This window comes from Pteropus medius, unplaced genomic scaffold (assembly GCF_902729225.1).
Source record: "Pteropus medius unplaced genomic scaffold, Ma_sr-lr_union100, whole genome shotgun sequence".
Classification (NCBI taxonomy): domain Eukaryota; kingdom Metazoa; phylum Chordata; class Mammalia; order Chiroptera; family Pteropodidae; genus Pteropus; species Pteropus medius.
The window spans coordinates 294,217-307,468 of record NW_024349519.1 but is presented as its reverse complement, the minus strand read 5'-3'; the positions used below and the strand labels follow the sequence as shown (position 1 = coordinate 307,468).

The following is a 13,252-nucleotide window of genomic DNA, read 5'->3' as shown; positions in this document are numbered from 1 at the left end:
AATAGTACATGTCCACTGTATATCTAGGCTTATAATGAAAATAGTAATCCCCTGCAACCATTTTTCAACTTAAGCTATTTCTCCTGACGTTTATCCCTAATTAACATGGTACTTCATATCTAGGATACCATCAATTATAAGATGCCCCATTTTTTTTAGTATCTCTAAATTGCCAGTTAGACTATGACATGCCATCATTTATAAGTCACATCTCAGTATTACATATTTTTTTCATAACTGAGACTTACAGTATACTGTTAGTATTTCTCTTTTTTTGTACTTTCGGTGGCCTGCTGCACAGTTGTATTCCTGCGACTTCCCTTTGCCATTATTCTGAGAGTTCCTTTATTCTCTTTAGTTGGATTCCCTCTTTTTCTTACTTTTGTTTTACTTTCCCATATTGGTGGGTCACAAGTTCCCAACCTTCCTGAATATAAGTGGCTTTTAGTATAAATTTCTTGAGATCGTGCATTCTGTAAATGTTTTTCTGTTGTTGCACTTGATCTTTACCTTATCGCTAATGAATTCGCTATTAGAAATCATTTTCCCTTGAAATTTTGAAGGCGTTTCTCAGTCTTATTAAAAAAATTATGCAATATTGTAGTTATTTTATCAGTTCGAAGGTAGACATTTTTTCATGTTTTCCACCTTTGAAAATCAGGCTGTCTTAAAAGTGATTGTAGTTAAGTGGCAGTGTTTTTTCTTAGTAGTATATAAAATAATGGTGTTTTACAATTGATGTCTACTTGGAATTGAATGAGATATGATATACACGTACAGACATTTTTAAAGAATAATGAAGTATACTTCCCTTTTTAATCTCACTCACAATCGTGGACTGTAAACATCACCAGTGTCTTAGCAGTGCCATGTGTCCCTCCTTATTTAGTTCTTCCTATTCCCCTTTTCTCCTCCCGAGAGATAAACATTATCCTGATATTGCCGTAATAATTTTATTGCTTTTCTTTATAGTTTTACCATTCTGGGTTAGGAAACTTTTTTCTGTAACGAGCCAGATAGTAAATATTCTAGGTTTTGTGAGCCACATACTGTTACATATTCTTTGTTTTTAGACCCTTTAACCCATTTACTGTTTGCCCCAAGGATACTCGCCTGCTACCCTTGCAGTGGTAGCGTCTACCCCGTTAATTTTCCAGATTACAGTCTTAACCTCACTCCCAAAGTTTGCCACGAAATATCTGGCTTTTATTATTATTTTCATATCACTCTAGTATATTGATAGTCTTTAGAAACAAATAACATCATTCTACTTATAGCATTCTGTTTTCAATAGTGGTATTTCCATTTATAAAATATAGTAATTCTCGATTGCTGAAAATGTCAAATCCTAGAAAACGTAGCATTCCTATGCATGATGTTAAATGAACGCTGACAGTGAGCTGCACTATTTTTTTCTAAATGATAAAAAGGTTGCAAACTATAAACCATTCTTAGCTCATAGGCCATACCATCACAGGTCACAGGCTGAATTTGGCCAGCAGGTCTTGGTTTACCAACCACTAACCTAAACATACATTGTTGATTGTGCTTGTTTTTGAACCTTCAGAAATGGAATTATACAATATGTATTCTTCTTTTACTTTTTTCCTTCTGTATTGTATGAAATTCATCACTGTTGATATGGATGACTAGTTCATTTTGCACTGTCATGTAATATCCTATTGTAAGAATATAACATTCATTCTACTGAACATTGAGCTGTTTTTTTTGTTGACCATTATAAGCGATGCTGCTATGAATGTTCACACTTTCTGTTTATGTGAGCAAGAATGTTTTTAGGGTATAAACTACGTATATGTACATATATCCTATTCCCAAGGTGTACACATGGTGGCATTTTTAAAAAAATTACTGTTGGGATTAAAGTATTTTTTCATGTTTATTGACCATTGGAGTTTCATTTTTTATAAAGAGTCTTTCAAGAATTTGGTACTTTTTTATTGGGTCATCTGTATCTTACAGATTCATGAAATTTTTTATATATTCTGGAGACTAATCTTTTGTCAGTTTTGTATATAGTTTTCAGTCTTTAGTATTTGTGGGTGAAAAAAGGTTCTTAATTTTAATATGGTTATATTTATCAGTCTGTCTTTTTATGGTTTGTTCTTTTTATACCTTGCTTAGGAAATAACCTAGCTTCCAGAGATTCTTTTCAGAAACTTATGGTTTTGATTCCTGATCCTTCTGTGACCTGTTTGGTTTCTTTTTTCCCCCCCTCTCTGGAGGCTTTTAGGATATTTTATTTATCCCTAGTGTTCTGTGAAATTTCAGTGATATGTCTTGCTATGGCTCTTTTCATTGATTTTAATTTCTAGGGCCCTTTTTTTCTTTTAATTGTGTTAAAATACACATAGCATAAAATTTACCATCTTCACCATTATTAAGAGTGTACCCTTCAGTAGTGTTAAATACATTCACTTTATTGGGCAACCAATCTCATGACTCTTTTCATCTTGCAAAACTAAAACGTTCTACCCATTAAACAGCAACTCCCTTTCTCCCTTCCCTCAGCCCCTGGCAACGACAATTCTGCTTTGCCTCTATGAATTTGACTGCTCTAGGTACCCCATATAAGTGGAATCATAGTGTTTTGTCTTTTTGTAACTGTTTTATTTTACTTAGCATCTGTGCTCAAGATTCATCTATTGTTGTAGTATGTCAGTACTTCATTCCTTTCATTGTGCAATAATATTCCATTGTATGTATATACAGTAGAACATCCTTATCTTCAGTTTCTCTTTCCATGGTTTTTGTTACCTGTGGCAACCACAGTCCAAAAAATTAAATGGAAAATTCCAAAAATAAACAATTTGTAAGTTTTAAATTGCATGACAGCGTGCCTGGGATATGAATCATCCCTTTGTCTAGCATAATACACTGTATGGGCTACCCGGCCACCATTAGTCACTCTTGGTTATCAAATCCACTGTTATAGTGTTGCGGTACTTGTGTTTAAGTAACTCTTATTTTACTTAATAATGGCGCCAAAGCTCAAGAGTAGTGATGCTGGATATGCCAAAGAGAAGCCATGCATTGTTTCCTTTAAGTGAGATGGTGAGTGTACTATTTTGAGAGACAGACCAAATTCCAAAACTTTTATTACAGTATATTATTATAATTGTTCTATTTTGTTATTAATTATTCTTATTAATTTCTTACTGGGCCTAATTTATAAATTAAACTTTATCATAGGTATGTATATATAGGAAAAATCATAGTATATGTAGGGTTCAGTACTGTCTGCAGTTTCAAGCATCCACTGGGGGTTCTTGAAACATATCCCCTGTGGGTCAGGGAAGACTACTGTTTCACATTTTGTTAATCCATTCACCAGCTGAGGAACATTTAGGTTCCCATTTTCTGGCTATTACGAATAATGCTATTATAAACATTCGTGTATAGGTTTTTGTGCAGACATGTATCTTCTCTTGGGTGTGTACTCAAGAATAGAATTGCTAAGTTTTATAATAACTCTTTGTTTAACTTTTTGAGGAACTGCCAGACTATTTTCCAAAATGGCTGCACCATTTTACATTGCCCTCAATGTATGAGAGTTCCAGGATCTCCATATTATCACTAACATTTGGTATTGTCTGTCTTATTGATTCTAGCCATCCTAGTGAGTGTGAAGTGGTTTCTCATTGTAGTTTTGATTTGCATTTCTCTAAGTTTTTAATAATGAGCATCTTTTCATATATACTTATTGGCCATTTGTATATCTTATTTGGAGAAGTGTCTAAGTGTTAAAAAATTTATTTTTCAGTTACAGTTGACATTCAATATTATATTAGTTTTGGGTGTATGGCATAATGGTTAAACATTTATGTAACTTATGAAGTGATTCCCGCAATAAGTCTAGTACCCACCTAACACCATTACAAAGTTATTACAATATATTGACTGTGTTCCCTATGCTGTACTTAACTATAAGTGCAATTTTGAAATGTGTTTTTACTTTAAGGATAATGAAGAGTTGAGAGTTACTTGCCCAGTGCCTGCAGAGGATGAGCAGACAGACTGTACCTCTGCCCAGCAACTCAATATAAGTAGCAGTCCTCCATGTACCACTGAGCCTCCTGCATTAAGGTACAGGTTTCAGTATAGAAAATCTTCCACATTATGATTACTTTTTCTTCTGATCATTTGCTCACCTGTTTCTGTGTGCTATACTAAGTCTAATGTCAAGCTCTTTTTTTCCTTAGCACAACTCAGCAAGAAAAGGATCTAATAGAGGATTCCACTGTTCAGAAGGATGTTCTCAGCCAGACAACTATATCAGTTTCTTCCCCAAGTATTGCAAAGCCATCAAGGACAAATACTGCTTCACCATGTAATAGTAACATAAATGCAGCTGTAACTGTGGCTCTACAGGTAACTTAATGGATGTGAGAAAAATATATATAAGTTAAATAATAAGGAATTATTTTTTTCCTGTAACTCTTTGCTAGAGCAGGCTCATCTGGGGCTGTCGTCATCCAAAAGAAGCTAAAGGAATTTAAAGTCACCATGAAGAAATGGGAAATTTTAGCCATGTTGAGGGAGTGAAGAAGTTATTATTTATTATTTCTTTTCATTGCTTTTTTTTCTGATCATATTATGGTTAAGTGAAGCTCTTATCCAGATTATGTCATATGTTTCATTTCTGGGCTAGTGTCAAAAGGCCTTGAGTCTCTTGATATTTTTTGTATGATACTTAACAAGTCTATGGAACCCATGAGGGGGCCCCTCTCATTTTTATTCAATTTCTAGAATCATTTTTTTAATAATAATTTTTTATTTTTCAGTTATAGTTGGCATACAATAGTATATTAGTTTCAGGTGTATAACATAGTGATTAGATAGATCTATAAAACTCACAAAGTGATCACCCAAATAATTCTAATGCCCCTCTAACACCATACAGTAATTAAAATATTATTGGCTATATTCTTTATGCTATACTTTCTATCTACATGACTATTAGTAACTACCAGTTTGTACTTCTTAATCTCCCCGCTTTCCACCAAATCACTCAACCCCCTTCCCATCTGGTAACCATCAAAATGTTCTCTTTACCTATGAGTTTGTTTCTGTTCGTTTGTTTGTTTCGTTCTTTAGATTCCACATATCCATGCAATCATGTGGCTTCTGTCTTCCTATCTGACTTAACTCCACTCAGCACACTACATTCTAGGTCCATCATACAATGTCTTTCCCCATGCCTCTACATTTAGTCTGTAGTGTCTTCTAATCTAAAGCAAGTTTCTTGTAGACAGCACATGTAGAGATCTTGTTTTCTTATCCATTCAGGCACCCTCTATATTGAGTACTTGAGCACTTAATTCTTTTTCATTTGAAGTACTTGTTAATAGTTATGTAGTTATTTCTATTCTTTAATCATATTTTTGCTACATATTTTTTCTTCTTTCTAAAGAAGTTCCTCCAACATTTCTTGTAATGCTGGCTTGATGATGATGCTTTAGCTTTTTCTTGTCTGGGAAACTCTTTATCTGTCCTTCGACTCTAAATTCTAGCTTCGCTGGATAGGGTAATCTTGGTTGTAGATCCTGGGTTTTAATCACTTTGAGTATTTTGTGCCAAGCCCTTCTGTCCTGCAGAGTTTCTTTTGAGAAATCAGCTGCCAGTCTTATGGGAGCTCCCTTGTTAGTAAATAACTGCTTTTTTCTTGCTGCTTTTAAGATTCTCTCTTTGTATTTAACCTTTGAGATTTTAATTATGATGTATCTTGGTGTGGGACTCTTTGGGTTCATCTCTTTTGAGACTCTCTGAACTTCCTGGAGTTGTATGTCTATTTCCTTCACCAGTTTAGGGAAGTTTTCCATCATTATTTCTTCAAATAGGTTTTCAAATTCTTGCTCTTTTCCTCCTTCTGGTATCCCTATAAGGCGAATGTTGTTACGTTTGATATTATCCCATAGGATCCTTATATTATCTTCATTATTTTGGATTCTTTTTTCTTGTTGCCATTCTGATTGGTGTCCTCTGCTACTCCATCCTCTATAATGGTGATTCAATCCTCCCCGCTTCCTCTACTATGTTGATTCCCTTTAATGTACTCTTCATCTCAGATATTATATTCTTCATTTCTAACTTGACTCCCTTTTATAATTTCCATCTCTATTTTTATGTTTGTTTGTTTGTTTGTTTTTTTAATCTCTCTGTTAAAGTTTTCAATGAGTTTATCTATTCTTCCCCTAAGTTCCTTGGGCATCCTTATAACCAGTGTTTTGAACTCTGCATCTGATATATTGCTTGTCTCATTTTGGTGAAATTTTTTTCAAAGCTTTGTTCTTTTCTTTAAGTGGGACATATTTCTTTGTCTCCCCATTTTGGCTGCCTCCCCTGTGTCTGTTTCTGTGTATTGGGTAGGGCCCTTAAGTCTCCCAGTCCCAGTAGAGTAATTTTATGTAGTAGGTGTGCAATGGGGCCCCTTGGCACAGACCTGAGAGGGGTCCAGCTGCAGGCCAAGTTCACCTTCAGCCTGTGTACCCCCAGGGCCACCTGATAATAGTCACCAAGCAATCTATATATGGCTGCCACACGTGCTAGGCTTATAGGTGCCTCAAGGGGTCAAGTCCAAAACCGAGGCTGGCTGCTACTAGTGGGGCTGCTCAGCAAGAGGTGCCGGGCACGCTGAAGCCAGATGCTGCCACTTTGGATTTTGTGAGCCTTTGAGAGATTTTATGAAAGTTCGAAGCAGGTGTCAAGATTGTGTGGATTAAAATCACTGGAAGCAGCTTGGGTGGGCCCACAAGTTGGGGGAGGCGGAGTCTCAGGGAATCCCCTGGGCGGAGTGACCTCTGTTACCCAGATTAATGGCGCCTTTGTCTTCAAGATGGGATCAGGGAGGGCTCATCAGGGAGAGCTCAACAAAGGAACGATGGCTTCTGCCTGTACCTCTGTCAGGGAGCAGATTGCCCCTTTACCTCTTCCCCGAAGCCTGACCGCTCAGCGCCCCTCAAGCAGCTGCCACAGCACTGGAGTTCAGAGTGAGTGAGTCTGTTAGTAAGGCCGGGCATGGGCCCTTTAGGAAGACGGTCTCTGCTTTCTGCAGCCCACTGTCTCACTCAGCCACAACCTCTGCCACAGGTTGTGGAAACTTCTCTTCCTGGCACTGGAACCCTGATCTGGGGAACCCAGTGTGTGACTGGGACCCCTCTCTCCTCAGGTGGGGAAGGGGGCTTTATAGCTAAGATAGCCGTCCTAATCATCACCACTCGCAGTTGTGGGACCAGCCCGTTTTGTGTCTCTGCTCCGCCTGTTTTGAGGTGACCTGTTGTTTGAGATCACCTAGTTTTAGGGCTTCCATTCAGCCACACTTCTGGTAACTCCACATACTGGTTGCTCTGTAGTTTTGTTATAATTTTGGTATGGTTGCTGAAGGAGGTGTGTACAGCTTTTACCTTCTATGCCATCTTGAGTCCTAGCCCTCAGAATCATTTTTATAATTAGGAAAATACAGAAAAGCAGGGGGAAAAAACTTACCTATAATCCTGGAAACAACCTAAATGTCTAACTTACCTATAAGTTACCTATAATTTACCTATAATCCTTTCATTCATTGATACCACTAGTAGCATTTTGGTACATCTCTATTTTTTCTAGGTTAAGAACATTTTATCTTGTCATTTAACAATAACAGTAATAATAGAATATCAGCTACCAATTATTGGATGCTTACTATCTGCCAGGACCACTGCTAAAGACTTATTACATACTTTATCCCATTTTCATGTCACCCCTATTCTTTTTCAGATGAGGTAATTAATTAGTCTTCTATTAATATATGATTGGTTTCCAGCTGCTCTGCTGAGGTTCTTGTGGAATCCTTCTAGGGGTTCTTTGTAGCCAGGGAAGAGAGAGTGAAACCATTTTATTTCATCATATGGCTGGACAATTATTAATTTAATCTGTCCTTATTATACATTTAGGATGTTTCCAGTTTTTTTTATCACAATAAACAATGTGACATGAACATCTTTCACATAAATTCATCAAGTGAAATTATTGTTTCATACATGTTTTTTTTTAAATCATTTTCAACAAATGTATTTCTTTAAAGATTGTACTGATATCCTTTAATAGCATTGTATATGAGAGTGCCTATTGCCCTTTCATAGAGGATAACTTCCCGATTTTCTTGTGGTTAATACTATTCTTTTGTACTTTGTTACTTAGAGAATGTCCACCATAAATTTTTTTTGTTATACTCATTTTAAAGGAACCCCGAAAGCTAAGTTATGCTGAAGTGTGCCAGAAGCCCCCTAAAGAGCCATCTCCAGTTCCTGTGCAACCGCTACGAGAACTTCGATCCAATGTAGTGTCTCCTACCAAAAATGAAGAGAATGGAGCTCCTGAGAAGTCCATTGAGAAACCACATGAGAAGCCAGAAGCAAGGGCTAGTAAGGATTATTCTGGCTTCCGAGGCAATACCATTCCCAGGGGAGCAGCTGGAAAAATCAGGGAACAGAGACGCCAGTTTGGCCATAGGGCTATACCTCAGGGAGTGACTCGACGTAATGGCAAAGAGCAATATGTGCCACCCAGATCACCAAAGTAAAAAAACAAAAACTATTCAAAAACTTCTCTCTCTTCCCATTAAACTGTAGCCGCCGTGGCTGTATTGAACTGTTTTGGAGGGGAGTGGGTAGCCAGGAAGGAAACAGGAGAAAGTATGTCTTTAAATCATTATGGATTTTGGAGTTATAAGCAGTAGAATCCCAAAATTCATCTCTAAAGTGATTTTAAAATGCTGGAGGATTCCAATCAGTATAAATATATATATATGTATACATATATAAAAATATAATTTTTCTATTTTTGTTTTTGATTTTAATTTGCAGAGATCTTCTGCCTGGAATCAATTTTGAGGGTTCAGATTTAGCTTGGGGAAAAAAACATATTACACATCCTTCAGTATAAGAGATGAGGGAGTGAGAGAAAATATTTTTTGAAGAAGCATTTCTGTAAAATTAGATATTACTTTTTTTAATCTATTTAAAGTTTGGCTTGGAGAATGCCATCTCTGCCTATATGGCCTTGTGTTGCAAAGCAGATCAGTGGCTGGGGTGCCTGTTGTGTGAGTGTGTGCAAGAGTGATTGGAGCCAAATCTGTTGTCATGTTAGCAAATGATTTGAAAACTGAATGTAATACATACTTGAGTAGATTTTTTTTTCCAGTTTGAAATGTAGTCTCTTTTTGACCTTACTAATATTTCATTCAACATGAAGTTGTTAAACTCTGATTGTACTTGGAGATGTGACTACCAATCAGTTTGATACTCAAGGAAAGAAGGGGGTTATTCAAAAAATTGAAAATCTGTCTTAGAGCTGAATGGATAGGTCAAATGGACTTTAGAGGTTTAAACAGCCCTGTGATTTTTTTCCCCCTAAAATAGGAAACTATTTATTTTTGTTACTGCATTTGTTACTCTCTGTTCTTTGACTACCATCCCCCTAAAGCAAAATAACCAACCACCTACATAATTGTATGTTTCTAACTGCCTCAACCAGTCTAATCAAATCATATAACTGTTCTAAATTTCTGAATTGAACGGTGAAGTATTTATTCTTCTGTTCATGTATTTAGAACTTTAGATCCCAGAATGATAGGGCAGACTGACCCTACAGTAATTTATTTGTGTTAGTGTTAAAGATGAAACATTGTAATTGACTCTCTTAAAGTGTTAAATAGTATAGAAGTAAAAATAATTTTTAAAGGCTTAATTTGGGGGCAACTTTTTCTATTTACAATGTATTTATCATCTGCCTTCCTTTCCTTTCTCAAAAAAAAAAGTAATAAGTAAATAAATACAGTTTGGAATTCACAAACAACCAGCAAGTCATGAGATTTTTAAGTTAAGGTAAGAGAGATAGTTGAAGAAAATTAATACATAGTTTCTCAGTGAATAAAGTTATAGCTCTCATATTAAATAGGCAAGTTTACATGCTGGTGTTTAGAAAATGGCTATAAAATATTAAAAACCATGTTGCATTAATCTGTTTTAAGTCATACCATTTTCGGAGTTCTGTGTAAGGTGGGGTTTGTTTTCTTTTTAGGGATAGTTTGTAATAGTAGTAACTGTCCCTCATGTTAGTGAATTACATATGTACAAATTGAAACTGTAAATTGTGAACACTGGAAAGCACCATTGTGACATAGAGTAAACATCTTAGTAATATATTAAAATGAATGTAAATGGAGGTTAAAATTACATTACTGTGAAACTCATCTTCCAACTCTAAGTTAAGCTTTGGAGATTTGTATTAGTAGGTAACTGTTCAAAGCTTTGAAAACACTGCACATTTCTGTACAAGCCAGAATTATCATTTCTTTGTAACTTATTCAGCTTGGCAACTGCTTTTGATTTGGTGGATTGATAACGTGGTATAATATATTTAAGTAGTTTGAAACTATTTGTTTCTACACACTATTTTTTTAAATCATCTACTAGGTGAAACATACAATTAAACTGCCTGTGCTAAAATTTGGGGGAAGTTTAGGTCCTTTAAAAAAAGTATTAATAATCATTGACTACATCTATGATAAAAGTGCTTATTTTGGTTTACTTAGATAATGCTGCAGTTGGTGGAAATGATAAACATTTAAAGTGTTAACACTCTGTGAATGCATTGGATTTAAGAGAATAAACATTTTATAAAAATCACTTGGCAAGGATTATAAACTTAATTATTGCACTTAAAACGAAACATGACTTTTTTTTACAATGTGTCACAGAAGTGGGCTTGTATTAGTTGTATGCTTGTGTGACTTACCCAACTTTTAAAAACTATTCTACTTGAAACACAAGAAGAGTTTTCTTTTTGAAGAAAGTGCTTTTGCCCAAAATATTATTGAAAGTAGAAATTTAAAGACATGACCTCTTAAAATTTCATATAAAATATATTGTTTTAATTTAATTTGCCTCATTACAGCTAATAGCTCTCATTTTGATGGGGTGTACAGAGAAGAATAAATATGTGTGTGTACATAAAATATATATATTCACAGTATGTATTTAGCATTTATTTTATTACAGCAGATTTAAGGTTTGTATGTAAATGATGTTTATGAAACTTGGCTTTTATTCCCCCAGCATTACTCTGTAACTGATGAAGATTGGGCATTCATTGGAGTTCAGCTATTTATTTGGTTTTTTAGAAGGAGGAATTTAAATGTCAATTTTTTCTCTTCATCCTTATGGCTTAACACTTTCTTGGGTTGTTGGAGGCTGAAAGTAGATAGAAATGATACTGAGTGTATGGTATAGTGATTTTTCTGCCATAGTTCTTATTGCATGAAGAGAACAAGTCACACAGGTTCATCACCTTACACTCCATAGAGAAGATTTATAGAGATATTGCAAAATCTATCTCCATTTTCTATCCTGATAATTAAGGTTTTCATGATATCTAGGGCCTGTCTCTAATCGGAGTAACTACATTTTTGCACACATACACTGGCATTCAAAAGTGATCGTTTTTCAACTGGATTTTGGAAGAAGATAAAATCTTTCAGAGATAATGGGTTTTTATTGTCATCTTATGTGCTCAGTATGCATGTGATCAAATGACATGCAGATTTTAAATTTATTTTTGGTTCCTAAAATTAAGGTAGCTTGAATATTGTTTCACATTCCTTTTTCTTTTTAAATAACGAGGTTGGCTTTGCAAAAGGCTTAAATGATGAAATATTAGCATCTGCTGTAATAGAAAATAGTATTTAAAAGTTACTGAATACTTTCTCTGGTTTTATTAGTTATGGCCTTAATATTTAGTCTTTTAGCTTACATATCCTCTGGTTTTACTTTGACACAGTCAAGCAGCACTGGGGTTAAGTCTTTGATATTTATGTTGGCCATGTATATTAACCATATTTTAAAAGTATCCATTTTGTTAGTTTTTACAGAAAAGGTAAAATGCAAGAGAGCACTATGTTCCTTTTGAGAGATTTTTATAAATTCTTAACTATGCGATGGGGTTTTTTTCCTAATTTTTTATATTTCTTACAATTTGGTGGCTGTTAATTTAACTTTAGGCTTTTTGGTATATACTAATTTAGCTAGTCTCAGCTTCCAAGAAGATACATCAACATTTCAGTTTTCATTAGCTGAATGAAGACATTTTAAGAAGTTGAAAGAAAATTTTTCTAGTTGAGAATAAATTCTTTCAAAATTCATCTGATTATTAAATAATATAAAAGTTTTTTAGCTAAGAACTTCTTATGAATTGCTGAATAGATGGTTCCTAAAAGTACAACTCAGATACCAACAGGCTGTGCTTAAAATAAAATGGTTTTATTTTCAGTTTTGCAGCACAAAACACTCATTAGCATATAATTCAAAGAAACATCCACACTGATTTTTTTTTTTCCCCTGATTCCGGTGTCCTTTGAGCGACATCTCTTAGATGTTCCGGTTGATGGTCAGAACCAATTACCTGCCTTCTATTTTGTCCATTGCTTAGGTTTGTTCCTGTTGTCAAAACCGCCTCCCCCCACCCCCGCAAAATGGTGTGACACATGCTCATGCATATTATGTTAAAATGAGTACATCCTTGTATTTGTATTTTTGTTTTCAACATTGCCAAGGTGCTATGGGAAATTAAAGTAACAAAAATTAGAAAAAAATAAAATTATTTAAAAGCAGGACTGGTTTCCTTTTCTCCAGGTGGTTTATGTCTAATGACTACTTGTATTTACTTTTTGATAATTTTATGTTTCCCACTCTCTAGTTCCATCACTATTCCTGTCTCAGCTGGTTTTTTATTTTGTTTTGGGGTGGGGAGAGGAGGTAGGATAGATTTCATCCGTAAAGTGAGGGCAGAGAGCTAGAAGATTCAGCTTTATGATTCTGGAGTTTTCTTGTTATTTTTGTATTAGAAACAGTTGAAGGAGAAAAAATCACAGGGTGATGTGCAGCTTAAGGATTTTGCCTTCATTGGGCAGAGTCTGACCTTGACTTGGTTATGTAAATTCTCGGCTTTTTAAACTTTTATTTCTGAGAGGAAACCACTAGGTTACCCTTACCTTTTCAGCCACATCTTTGCTTTGATGGTATCAAACCCTAAAGTTAAAAGGCTTTGGTAGCCTTTTAAAGGGAAAGTTCACTGGGAAATTTAAATGGGTCTATTAAACTTTTTAAAACTATGATAAGGCAAAAATGGAAAAGCTGAGTGAGTCTCTAGCTTTTTAACAGCTGTTATCTGCAAATTAATGTGGCAGCTCAACTTT

General features: G+C 35.1%; 1 protein-coding gene across 9 annotated transcripts in view; it reads left to right on the top strand.

The window, feature by feature from the left end:
* The window catches only part of LARP4 (La ribonucleoprotein 4), a 150,130-nt gene extending 137,463 nt beyond the window's left edge, over positions 1-12,667 (top strand). For all 9 annotated transcript variants that reach the window (XM_039882066.1, XM_039882065.1, XM_039882061.1 and 6 more), the window contains 3 exons: positions 3,983-4,107; positions 4,224-4,392; positions 8,243-12,667. In XM_039882066.1, coding sequence (XP_039738000.1) covers positions 3,983-4,107; positions 4,224-4,392; positions 8,243-8,581 — 633 coding nt within the window. In that variant the 3' untranslated portion in view covers positions 8,582-12,667. The remainder of the gene's footprint in view (positions 1-3,982; positions 4,108-4,223; positions 4,393-8,242) is intronic.
* Positions 12,668-13,252: the final 585 nt, after the last annotated feature.